At 37.6% G+C, this 12,662-nt stretch overlaps 1 protein-coding gene across 5 annotated transcripts in view; it reads left to right on the top strand.

The window, feature by feature from the left end:
* MED1 (mediator complex subunit 1) overlaps nt 1-12,662 on the top strand; it is a 28,905-nt gene that overhangs the window by 6,315 nt on the left and 9,928 nt on the right. For 4 of the 5 annotated variants that reach the window (XM_028521015.2, XM_036034410.1, XM_036034412.1 and 1 more), the window contains exons 3-14: nt 99-177; nt 1,767-1,821; nt 1,926-2,058; nt 2,769-2,797; nt 5,179-5,250; nt 5,999-6,073; nt 6,701-6,774; nt 7,077-7,166; nt 10,105-10,216; nt 10,729-10,853; nt 11,083-11,201; nt 11,954-12,155. In XM_028521015.2, coding sequence (XP_028376816.1) covers nt 99-177; nt 1,767-1,821; nt 1,926-2,058; nt 2,769-2,797; nt 5,179-5,250; nt 5,999-6,073; nt 6,701-6,774; nt 7,077-7,166; nt 10,105-10,216; nt 10,729-10,853; nt 11,083-11,201; nt 11,954-12,155 — 1,165 coding nt within the window. The remainder of the gene's footprint in view (nt 1-98; nt 178-1,766; nt 1,822-1,925; nt 2,059-2,768; nt 2,798-5,178; nt 5,251-5,998; nt 6,074-6,700; nt 6,775-7,076; nt 7,167-10,104; nt 10,217-10,728; nt 10,854-11,082; nt 11,202-11,953; nt 12,156-12,662) is intronic. The other variant, XM_028521016.2, reaches the window with a different exon arrangement.

Raw genomic sequence — 12,662 nt, 5'->3', positions numbered from 1 at the left:
ATCCTGAAGTATTGGTACTAGGATAATATATGTGTTTATCTGAAACACTGTTGGCTTGATTAACTTTTTACCTCAATTTTTTTTCCCACTTAATACAGGAGAAGAGGGTTGTGATGAGTTCTGGGGGGCATCAACATTTGGTCAGCTGTTTGGAGACATTGCAGAAAGCTCTCAAAGGTTTGTAATCATCTTTGAAATATGCTGATTTCTTAAAACATGCTATTTAAGAAAATTACACTTACATTAGATATATGGATTGAGATAGGTCAGCTTTCTATGCTGGGCGTTGTTTTTACTTTTGTTATGAAATTGAGATGAGCTCTTGCCTGAACTTTTAAAACATTTTGATTTTATTTTGGAGGTTGGTAGAGACTCCAAAGATAATTGGTGAAGTGTAACTATAGATAGCAGGGGAAATTCTTTTTTTTTTTTCCTTTACATGTTTTTTTTCTAATTAATTCTTAATAAGAAGATGGACATTTTAATGTTAAAAGGCTTTTATTGTGTTTATGGACAGATGTTTTCAGGAAAGCAAATGTAAAATTTAAATCCTGAGCTTGATTGTTCATACTTATAATTAGCTCTTCTATTTTTTGGGAGAAAGAAAGTGAAGTAAGATTTTACTCTGATGCATCGCAAATGAACCTTATTCAGCTGAATTTTTTTTTGTTTGTTTAATCCTTACCCAAGGACATTTTTTCATTGCTTTTAGAGAGAGGGGTAGGAGGGAGGGAAGGAGGGAAAGGAAAAAAGGAAGAAAGGAAGGAAAGGGAAAGGAAAGGAAGGAAAGAAAAAGAAACATTGATGGGAGAAGAGAGAAGCATTGCTTGGTTGCCTTCTTGTACACACCCTGACTGGGGATCAAACCTGCAACCTAGGTAGGTTTGCCCTGACCCGGAACTTGAACCCGGGAACCTGAACCCATGACCTCTTGGTCCATGGGACAGTGCTCCAACCAATGGAGCCGCACCCACCAGGGGGAGTGATGTTTTTTTAATTATGGTAAAACATACATAACATAAAATTTACTATTTTAACCATTTTTAAATGCACAGTTTATTGGCATTAAGTACATTCACATTGTTGTGCAACCATTGTCACCATCCATCGCCAGAGCTAGTTATTTATTTATTTATTTATTTGTGGGGAAGGGAGGGAGAAAAAGGGAGAGAAACATTGATGTGAGAGTAAAACCTCAATTGGTTGCTTCTCCTATGTGCTCCAACCAGGGACCAAACCTGCAACCCAGTCATGCACCCTGACTGGGGATCAAACTGGCAACCTTTTGCTTTGTGTGATGTTGCCCAACTAACTGAGCCCCATTGGTCAGGTCATCTCCAGAACTTTTTTATCTTCCCAAACTGAAACTCTGTATCCATTAAATCATAACTTCTCATTTCCCCCTCTCTCCAGCTATTAAGATATTAATCTTTATTACAATCATTAGCAAATAACTGTCTTTTTAAAATTAAAGATAACTTGTTCCAAATGAGTAATGAAAAAGGGCAAGGACAAAGGTCCAATGGTGTTTTCCAAATAGATTTTTTGGTTATTTGTTTGTTTTTTGGCTTTTTTTTTTAATCCTTATTACTGCATAGGCCACAGCTAACCCTTACCCAGGTGACCTTTGTGCAAATCATAAGCATTTAATCTATTGAATGTGTTTATCACTTTGAGAGGATGGATATACTCGGTATTTCTGTCTTTGAAGAATATAATTTTATTTGGAGCATCCTTTGTGATTTCCTTTTTTCACTGTTTCATAGTAACATCTTTACCAGCGATGACTGACCGTTTGGAATCTATAGCAAGACAGAATGGGTAAGTAGACTATCTGTAGGCGGAAATGTTTACCTTAGTGTTGACTTTGGGTGGCTTTATTTATGTGTCTTCTATTAATTTTTGTTTTGATTTGTTCCTGCTAGACTGGGCTCTCATCTCAGTGCCAGTGGCACTGAATGTTACATCACGTCAGATATGTTCTATGTGGAAGTGCAGTTAGATCCTGCAGGACAGCTTTGTGATGTAAAAGTGGCTCACCATGGGGAGAATCCTGTGGTATGTGTTGTCGATATTTCACTGGAATCTATGGGGTTTACTTAGAGACATTAATTTTAAAACGGTTGGGGTTTGAAATAGCTTGGGTTTAGAATTTTTTCATGAGCCACTGTAGAGGTGATGTGATGGGTTATAACATCAATAGCTATAGGGTGGAATTTAGAGTAATATGGGTCCATCTCTAACATTATTCAAAAGCTTTGACAAGTGGAAACCCCAGAGGAACCCTTTCCATTTCCTATACACAAACATGACTTGCATTTGAACTACAGGTGTTGAGGATTTAGAGATAAATAACAATGTTCCTTTCCTCAAAGAACTTATAATAATCAAGATGGACAGATAATCTTGTATATAGCTGATGTCTCTGAAAAATCCTGTAAAATAGATGAATCTAAAATGTGTGTAACCAAAGAATTGAATATGAATTCCAAGGATAGCATTAAAGAGAGGTCCTAATATTTCAAACAAGTTCCTGAAAGTTGATCCTTTTATAAGCTATTTCATATACTTTGATCTTTAATCTCCCACCCCAAACCCATGGTTTACCAAATAGGAAGAAGATATTTGTTGATATCTGGATAATAAGGACCTTCTATAGTTTTAATGTTTTTGTTCTAAAGCATGTGCTGCTAATAAGAGAAAAATTATTGGTATCTTCAAAGGTCTTAAAGTAGTTTAATGTTTTAACATAATTTCTTTAATTTCAGAGCTGTCCAGAGCTTGTACAGCAGCTAAGGTAAGCAAGTGATATATTCCATGATATTGGCTGACGATGCTGTTCTTAGAGCTGGGTTGGTTGGTTGGTTGGTTGGTTGGTTTTTTGTTATAGCTAGGTTTTAAGGCTGGTCTAAGGTTACCTTCCTTGGAGACTTGGAGTGGTGAATACACAATACAGTATACAGTGTATTATAGAAATGTGAACCCCAAACCTGCACAGTTTTGTTAACCAGTGTCACCCACAGTACATTCATGAGAGGTGGGGTGGGGGGTGGGGACAGGAATTACCTTCCTAAGGAACAAATTCATTTTCTTGGGTCAAGATTTTTCAGAGTCTGTACTTGTTCACTTTCAGAATTGGCTTAGCTTGATTCCCTACCCTATTCATTCTAGCTCAGGGTTTCTCAACTTTGGCAGTATTGACTATTTGGATTGGAAAAGCCTTTGCTCTAGAGGGCTGGAGTGCACATTGTAGGATGTTGAATATCCTCTCTCTCGACTGGTTGCCAGTGGTATCTCCTGTTGTGACAATCAGAAATATCTCCAGATAGTGCCAAATGTCCCTGGAGGGCAGCAGTCACTTTCGTTTGAGAAGTACTCATCTAGCTTTTGAAATTCTGTATGGAACAAGAATACTATCTAATTGAATCAGAGAAGGCTTGAGGAAATTGAGTCTGTGCCATAAAAAAAACTTTTTCCACTTAATTTTGAGAAAAATTGCTTTGCTGTTAAGGCATATTGTGATATATTCCCATCATAGTATAGTGCTAGGTTTGATGAATCTTTTAGCAATTGATGTTTTGTTTTTTTTTTCCTCCTGGCTAATTTTTTCCCTTTGAATTAAATGGAAATTTCCATACTTAAACCCAGAATTAACTCTCTGGGGACTTGAGAAAGTAATTACATCAATTTTATGTTTTAAATACAGTGAAGTTTTCAGATGACACATGGACATGTCTTAGGGTGGTAACATTGAGGAACTAAGTTTTATATGGAGGTTTCTCAGTGATCAGTTTAATGTACTTATAACCAAATGCACCAAATTTGAACCAGCTCTTAAAAACTGCAGTTTGGCCCTGGCTGGTGTGGCTTAGTGGATTGAGTGCCAGCCTGCAAACTGAAAGGTTGCTGGTCTGATTCCTGGTCAGGGCAGGTGCCTGGGTTGCAGGCGGGTCCCCGGTTGGGGACATGGGAGAGGCAACCAATGGGTGTATCTCTCACATATCAATGCTTATCTCCCTTTCTTTCTCCTTCCCTCCCTCTAAGAATAAATAAATAAAATCTTTAAAAAAATTAAACTTGTAATGCAACATAAAAAAAAATAAATTTTCTGTGATTTAACTGAATCAATAATTCTAGCAAAGCTGTATTACCACCTTAGTCCAGAAAGATGGACATTGGCTTAGTCCATAAAACCAGTATTTTTGGTTCTAATCCGGAGTAGGAGATTACTCCAATTTACGAACCAGTGGTGTTCTAAAGTTAATTTGTGGGCATGTTTGGAATTGAGAACCTCAGCCTTTATACCTGACATTTTTAGTCACTCTGTATGGATTGTAGGGAATATATTTTGCTGCTGCTCTGTTTCTTTTTACTGCCTTCAGGCACTTCTGGCTGTAAGTATTCAATACATGCCTGACCAAGTATCTGACATTGTCAGAACAATTTAGCTTTCAAGAGACTTTTTTTTTTTAAGTTTGAAAGAAAGATACAGAGAGAGTTGTTGAGTTGTGTTGGATTCCTAAGTCTGCCCACAGAAGCTATTTGACTAAGAATCCAAGTCAGACTTCTTAGTTCTTGAAAGCCAGGGGTCATGGTAGTACTAGTTTTGTGTTCTTTTTTCCCCCTAGGGTAGATCTAGACATAGGACCTTTGGAATATGTGGTTTGCCTTCACAGTACCCATCGAATTTTCTCTAGGTCATCCATCTCTCTCTAGTGTTCATTTATCCTCATTGTTCTTATGTTTCCATTTACTAACAAGTGTTCTATTTTCTCAATTTATTTACTCCATTTCCTCTCCAATCAAAAGTGGTTTTTTTATCCTCATAACATCTGGTCTTCTTAGTTATGTATGCAGAGGAAAAGGAAGTGATTTATTTAAACCAAGTCTCATTACCTAGAAGCAAATTAGTATATAAGTTACCAGGTCTTTTTTTATTATATTTTAAACTGTTTATTAGGACCTTCTCCAGAAAAATGGACAGAGAAAGGAAAACATTTCATTTGCTTTTGCTACTTTTGATTGACTCTAGAAAACTGGCTGGGGCTAAAAACAGTAGAGCAAATTATGAAAATTATTTTGATATAGCCATGATTTTTGGAACATCGTTGTTAAGATAAAGTAGTAATTATATGTTTTATTCTCCCTCCTCTCTCCCCTTCCCTGAACTCCTTGTAGGGAAAAAAATTTTGATGAATTTTCTAAGCACCTTAAGGGTCTTGTTAATCTTTATAACCTTCCAGGAGACAAGTAAGTACTTTTTTTTCTTTGCTTTTGTTGGAAAAACCAGTGTATATCTATAAATTATTGTGTGGTTAGAAATTTGCCAAGTCTTCTGCCTTACCTCATTTGTGATATCTAATAATGACAATCTATAGCTCAGCTTCTAACTCTTATGTTTTTTAAACATATTTTAAATAAGTAGTATCTGCATTGAGAGATTATCATACTGAAAGAAGATGATAATCCTTGAAATGTCTTCAACATATTGATTTCTGTGCTGAAAGAAATTAGTTCTGTAGAACTGGCTTGTCATTTTTACTTTTATGGTACTTGGGATTCTGTTAATCTACTTGGCTCTTTTAAATAGTGATAAAAATTAGCTTTGAAAGAGCACTATGGATTGATTTTTTATTTTTTTTTAAATTTTTATTTTTTTAAAATTTTATTTAAAAAATTTTTAGTTTTAAATTTTTTTTTTATTTTTTAGAGGGGGAAGAGAGGGAGAGAAACATGAATATGTAGTTGCCTTTTGAGCGCCTCCTACTGGGGACCCGGCCCACAACCTTTGGTTCACAGGCTGGCACTCAATCTACTGAGCCACACCACCCAGGGCTGAAAGAGCACTATGGGTTTAAAAAACCTTTTTAAAAGTTTTTAAATGGCCATTTTACTTGCTTCCAATATAGACTTGCGCTCTAGCCTTTCTGTATTTGTTTGTGTGTATGTATGTATATATTTTAACTGTTTAACTCTTGTTCTCTTCACTTACTTTCAGCAAACTGAAGACTAAAATGTACTTGGCTCTCCAGTCCTTGGAACAGGATCTATCTAAAATGGCAGTCATGTATTGGTAAGACTGGCTAAGGTGACCATTCTGTATGAACCCTCTGGGTACCTCGTTCCTAAAGTTTTTCACATAGGGGCTCGTTGCCAGGGTCCTATTATACAGGGTTGGGCAAAAGTAGGTTTTTAGTTGTTTGTATGAAAAAGAATACAATAATGAATAAATAATACAAGAATAAACTCTGTGTTTTATGTACTCACGACTATAAACCTAACTTTTCCCCCCACACTCTATATATCTGTATAATGGATGTACATTATTATATATCTATATTTTACCTACATTATACATCTTGTACATTTCCTTTCACTTCTCAAATGTTGACTGCATTCCATTTTCTGAGTTTCAGTATCCCCAAGTTGTTGGTTGATATTCCCTAGGTTTTATCTTAAGACTTGTCAAACCTGGGCTCCATCTAATAAATAAGAGTAGTAATTTTTGTTTGCCACATTATATACTGCTGTATACTCAGAAATAATCTCTTCACTTTGAATATGAAATATAGTTGTTATATGCACAATTACAGGACAGAGTCGTTACTCTAAGTCTTTTAAGAGCTGAACTCATTTTCACATGGTGCAGTAATACCTGCAGGGCTTAAATACAAGCAAACATAGGTCATCTGTCTTGCAGGAAAGCAACCAACGCTGGTCCCTTAGATAAGATTCTTCATGGAAGTGTTGGCTATCTCACTCCAAGAAGTGGGGGTATGTGATCCTATTTTGCTTATTTAGAAAAATGTCTAACTTTAGTTGAGGAGTCATTGCTTAAAATTTTACCTTGGGTTTATAAAAGCAGAGGGAGAAAATCACCAGTAATTTTTGTATCTTTAATAACTTCTAAGGTAATTAACATCTGTCTTTACTAAATTTTATTTTTTTAATTGTGAAGTAAATTGTTTCTCCTAGAATCAATACTTATGCATCAGTCATAGTTTATAAGTTACTTTTGGAGCATGAGTCTGTATTTTACTTGATGAAGATGTAGTGATAAATGTTATTTTTCATAGGTCATTTAATGAACTTGAAGTACTATGCCTCTCCTTCTGACCTACTGGATGATAAGACTACATCTCCCATCGTTTTGCATGAGAATAATGGTAAGACTTCAACTGTAAAACAATTGCAGATTTTGTCCCACGTTTAACAAGTATTTTTAAGAATGTGAATGCCTAGCCCTGCTTGCACTTTCTGGTTTGCTACTCCATAGTAAGTTTGCCATCCCTACAAAAGTTTGCACCTGATGTAGTTACATGCACACACACACGTGCGCACCTACCTACATATGTATATGTATATATATACACATACATAATAATAAAAGCTTAATAAGTGCTGCTGTTGAATAAGTAAATGAAAAGATATAAACCACCTGACTGGAAAAAATCCCTTTTAATTATTACTTCAAAGGTGAAGAAATCAGCCAACTTACTAAAGAATTACAACAATGCGACTCCTGGCCAAGGTGGAGGCATAGGTAGACACACTGTGCCTCCTTGCACAACCAAGATAGGGACAACAACAGTTTAGAAATAGAATAACAACCAGAATTGACAGAAAATTGAACTGCGTGGAAGTCGGACAACAAGGAGTTAAAATAGACCTGTTCATCCAGACCGGTAGGAGGGGCGGAGTTGGGCAGCCAGTGCGGGTTGTGGGTCGTGGCACAAAGAGCATTGGGACTGAGTGTGTAAGGCATCCGGGGCTCACAAGACCACAGTGGGTGGACCCTGGGCGCAAGGTGGAAACTGGCAGACCCAGCGAGGCGGCAACTGTGAAGCAAGGCACTGCATGCAACCCAGGATCCCAGTGCTGGGAAATACAGCCTTGGGGCACTGACTGAAAATACTTGTGGGGGGTTGAGGCGCAGGGAGAGACTCCCAGCCTCACAGAAGAGGTCGTTGGAAAGTTCCACGGGGTGCACAAGCCCACCCACACAGGAAAAAGCACCAGAAAGGCCCAGTTTGCTTGGGGGAAGCAGCAGAAGGGAATGTTGTCCAAGGAGAACGGAGCGAGTACCATTGTTCCCTCTCGGAACCCTCCCCCCACATACAGTATCACAACCCAACGACTGGGTTGCCCCACCCTGGTGAACACCTAAGGCTCTGCCCCTCATAAGCAACAGGTGCGACCAGACCAAAAAAAAAAAAAAGGCTCAAACAGAAGAACAAATGAAAGCCCAGAACCAATACTTTTAGGTGACTGTGAGACAGCCAACCTGTCAGATCCACAGTTCAAGGCACTGGTGATCAGGATGCTCATAGAATTGGTTGATTTTGGTTGCAAATTAGGTGAGAAAATGAAGGCTACAATAAGTGAAATGAAGAAAAATGCACAGGGGACCAATAGTGATGGAATGAAAGCGGGGTCTCACATCAATGGAGTGGACCAGAGGAAGAAAAAAACATACAACCTGAGAAGAATGAAGAAATAAGAATTCAAAAAAATGAGAGGCTTAGGAACCTCCAGGACATCTTTAAACGTCCCAACATCTGAATTATAGGGGTACCAGAAGGAGAAGAGGAAGAGCAACAAATGGAAAACTTATTTGAACAAATAATAAAGGAGAACTTCCCCGTTCTGGCTGAGGAAATAGACGTCCAGGAAGCTCAGAGAGTCCCAAAGAAGTTGAACCCAAGACAGAACACACCAGGGCACATCATAATTACATTACCCAGGGTAAAAATGAAGGAGAGAATCCTAGAAGCAGCAAGAGATAAGAAGACAGTAACCTTCAAAGGAGTTCCCATCAGACTGTCAGCTGATTTCTCAAAACAGACCTTACAGGCAAGAAGGGGCTGGAAAGAAGTATTCCAAGTCATGAAAGGCAAGGACCTACATACATCCCAGATTGCTCTATCCAGCAAAGCTTTCATTTAGCATGGAAGAGCAGATAAAGTGCTTCTCAGATAAGGTCAAGTTAAAGGAGTTCATCATCACCAAGCCCTTATTTTATGAAATCTTAAAGGGACTAATCTAAGAAAAAGAAGATAAAAAACATGTATAGTAAAATGACAGCAAACTCACAATTATTAACAACCACACCTAAAACAAAAACAAAAACTAAGCAAACAACTAGAACAGGAACAGAACCACAGAAATGGAGATCACATGGAGGGTTAGCAACAGGGGAATGGGAGGAGCAGAGAGCGGGGAAAGGTACAGAGAATAAGTAGCATAGATGGTAGATAGAAAATAGACAGGGGGAGGGCAAGAATAGTATGGGAAATGTAGAAGCTAAAGAACTTACGACATGGACAAGAACTAAAGGGGAATGTGGGTGGGAGGCAGTGTGTGGGGTGGAGGGGAATGAAGGGGTGAAAATGGGACAACTGTAATAGCATAATCAATAAAATATATATATATATAAAATAAGAATTACAACAATGCATGTTATTTTCTGTTTGCACTTAAATATACTAAAACAGAATGAGAAATGCCCTAATACCTTATTTGGTGCCCTTGTAACTTTATTCATTGATTATCCCATAATCATAATTTTATTTAAATACATTCTAAAGTTAGAGAAAAAGAGTAAATATCAGTAAAATTTTTTCCTTTGCATTGTTTTCTGTTTTTTTTTTGTATGTTTGTTTTTGTTTTACTTACACACAGAAATACGGTTGGTTAGAAAGGTAACTTCTACCCTGGCCAGCATAGCCCAGTGGTTTGAGTGCCACCAACCTATGAACCGAAAGGTCACTGGTTTGATTCCCAGTCAGGGCACATACCTGCATTGTGGGCCAGATCCTCAGTTGGTGTGAGAGAGGCAACCAATCAGTGTATCTCTTACGCATTGATGTTTCTCTCCCTCGTATTCTCCCTTCCCCCCTCTCTCTCTGAAAATAAATAAATCTTTTAAAGAAGGGTAATTTTTGCATTTCTAAGTTATATAGGTATTAAAGTATCTGATAGACAAAATAAGGCTGCCAGATTATACAAAAGTTAGCCTAGTTCTTTTTTTTTTTTAATATTAAGATCCTTTCCTTATAATTTGTGTTACTTTGGAGAATACCCTTTTTCTTTTGCTATTCCCAGTTCCTCGATCTTTGGGCATGAATGCATCAGTGACAATTGAAGGAACATCCGCTATGTATAAACTCCCAATTGCACCATTAATTATGGGGTCACATCCAGTTGATAACAAATGGTAAGTCAAATATAATTAATTCTAGGATAGCAATGTCTATTTTTTCAACTTCAAGCCCAGAATGAAACAACTGTTACTTTCACTTGACTTCTCCCTAACTTGACTTTCGAGAGATTGCCTTTTTGTTATATTCATGTAATTTCTTTTTTCAATGTCTATTTTAATATTCCTCTCTGAAGTCTGCTCATAGAACATATTCTGTGTCCTGAGAGAGAGAACTGTGCTATAATTCCTCTGGTTTAATGATTGCTGCATTTTTTCTCATGGGACTTATGTTGATTTGGAGTTATGTTGGAGTGATAATTAGAGGACATGCCTCAGAACAGACATTTGATTAAATATGTTAGGGTTAACAAATAGGATGTTCCATAGTTGGGGGAAGAAAGTTCAAAGAGTGAGTTTTGATAGCCTTGGTGAGCATGTTTATATGATACAGACATGTCTAAGAATGGGTGTTGAGATTTCTCATTTTCATATCAAGTCAAAATCCAACCCTCCACTTTTGTTTGAAGGACCCCCTCCTTCTCCTCAATCACCAGTGCCAACAGTGTTGATCTTCCTGCCTGTTTCTTCTTGAAATTTCCCCAGCCAATACCAGTATCTAGAGCATTTGTTCAGAAACTTCAGAACTGCACAGGTGAGTTTTAAGCATCAGGAGCTAATCTTGTTATGAATTCGAAAAGCAAACTTAGACCTCTTTCAGTCTTGAAAGCCTCAAAAAAGTACTGATGGGTATAAATGTCATAGTGTTTTGTATTGAAGTACTTTTTAAATAAATGGACAAAGTAGAAGTTATGAAGGAAAAATTAAGCTGTCAACATTTTGATCTTATTGTGATCATTATGTTGATCCTTTTTTCTCCCCAGGAATTCCATTGTTTGAAACTCAACCAACCTATGTGCCCCTTTATGAACTGATCACTCAGTTTGAGCTGTCAAAGGACCCTGATCCTGTACCTTTGAATCACAACATGCGATTTTATGCTGTAAGTAAGGCCCCATAAACTACTGTAGGTTATGTTTGGACCCAAGATCCGAATCTTCCCTTATAGAGTTACTGAGGTCAGATAACCTACTTTAGGACTGCTGGATCATATCCTATTTCCTCAGTCAGGCAGGAAATTACAGAAATCTCTGGAACATACTGAAGAAAGAACATGAGCTTCTAAGTCAGGAAACGGCACACATTTCATTTTTGAAATTTCAGATGAAACTCTTTTAATGGTATTCTGAACTTGTACAAGCTTGTAAATAGGTGTTAAGCATTCTTATTGTTTAATTTTTTTCAAGTGCCATGAGCTTTAATCTGGAAAATGCTGGAATGAATAAATTAAGGAAGGTTCCAAAACCTTATCTGTACCTGAGTTTATTGGCATGTTTGGTGATAGTGTAGACTAAAATAATAGTTCCTGAATTCTGGCTGCATTTTAATTATATGTCGAGTATTTTATAAAAATAGATATTTTACTTATTGTTCAGGAACCTCTTTTATATAGATTTCTGAGGTAATTTTTATGTTAGCTACATTAGAAAACCACTAGCACAACGTTTACAAAAAGCCTTTTCGGCCGAGTATGTGGCATTTATAACACCAGCTAACCAAAGAATTAACAGTGGAGTTCTGTTATCCACCAAGAAATTGCTGTTGAATTTTGAAGCAATGGGTTTTTTTTAGAATAGTTTGTGATCGGAGTACAGTGGGTGAGTAGCATTAATATCCTTTGTTCTTTTTGCTTAGGCTCTTCCAGGTCAGCAGCACTGTTACTTTCTCAACAAGGATGCTCCTCTTCCAGATGGCAGGAGTCTACAGGGAACCCTTGTTAGCAAAATCACCTTTCAGCACCCTGGCCGAGTTCCTCTTATCCTGAATCTTATCAGACACCAAGTAGCCTATAATACCCTAATTGGAAGCTGTGTCAAAAGAACTATTCTGAAAGAAGGTACTGCCTTTCCTTTTGATATACTTACTTGTAGATGTAAACTGAAAACTCCAGTTTGGTGACCCATCACATTGCCTATGGAACTTTTAAAAAATGCAGATATGTGGCCCTGGCTGGTGTGGCTCAGTGGATTGAGTGCTGGCCTGTGAACTGAAAGGTCACCGGTTTGATTACCACTCAGGGCACATGCCTGGGTTGCAGGCCAGGTCCCCAGTTGGGTGTGTGCGAGAGGCAACCAATCGATGCATCACTCTCACACATCGATGTTTCTCTTCCTCCCTCTCTAAAAATAAATAAATAAATCTTTAAAAAATACAGCTATTTGGTTTCCATATCCACATGAACTGAATTAGAACCTCAGTGGGAGGTGTTGGGAATCCATTTTAAGCTCCACAAATAATTTGATGGAACCAATCTATAAATTGGCATTTGGAAGCTACTGTGTTTTGGGAGAGGTGGGGGATGTTGCAGTGGATACTCTTTCTCTGCATATAGTGATATAATTGG

Source organism: Phyllostomus discolor, chromosome 8 (genome assembly GCF_004126475.2).
Source record: "Phyllostomus discolor isolate MPI-MPIP mPhyDis1 chromosome 8, mPhyDis1.pri.v3, whole genome shotgun sequence".
NCBI lineage: Eukaryota > Metazoa > Chordata > Mammalia > Chiroptera > Phyllostomidae > Phyllostomus > Phyllostomus discolor.
The sequence above is the reverse complement of the archived record's forward strand: the minus strand, read 5'-3'. Positions and strand labels throughout refer to the sequence as shown.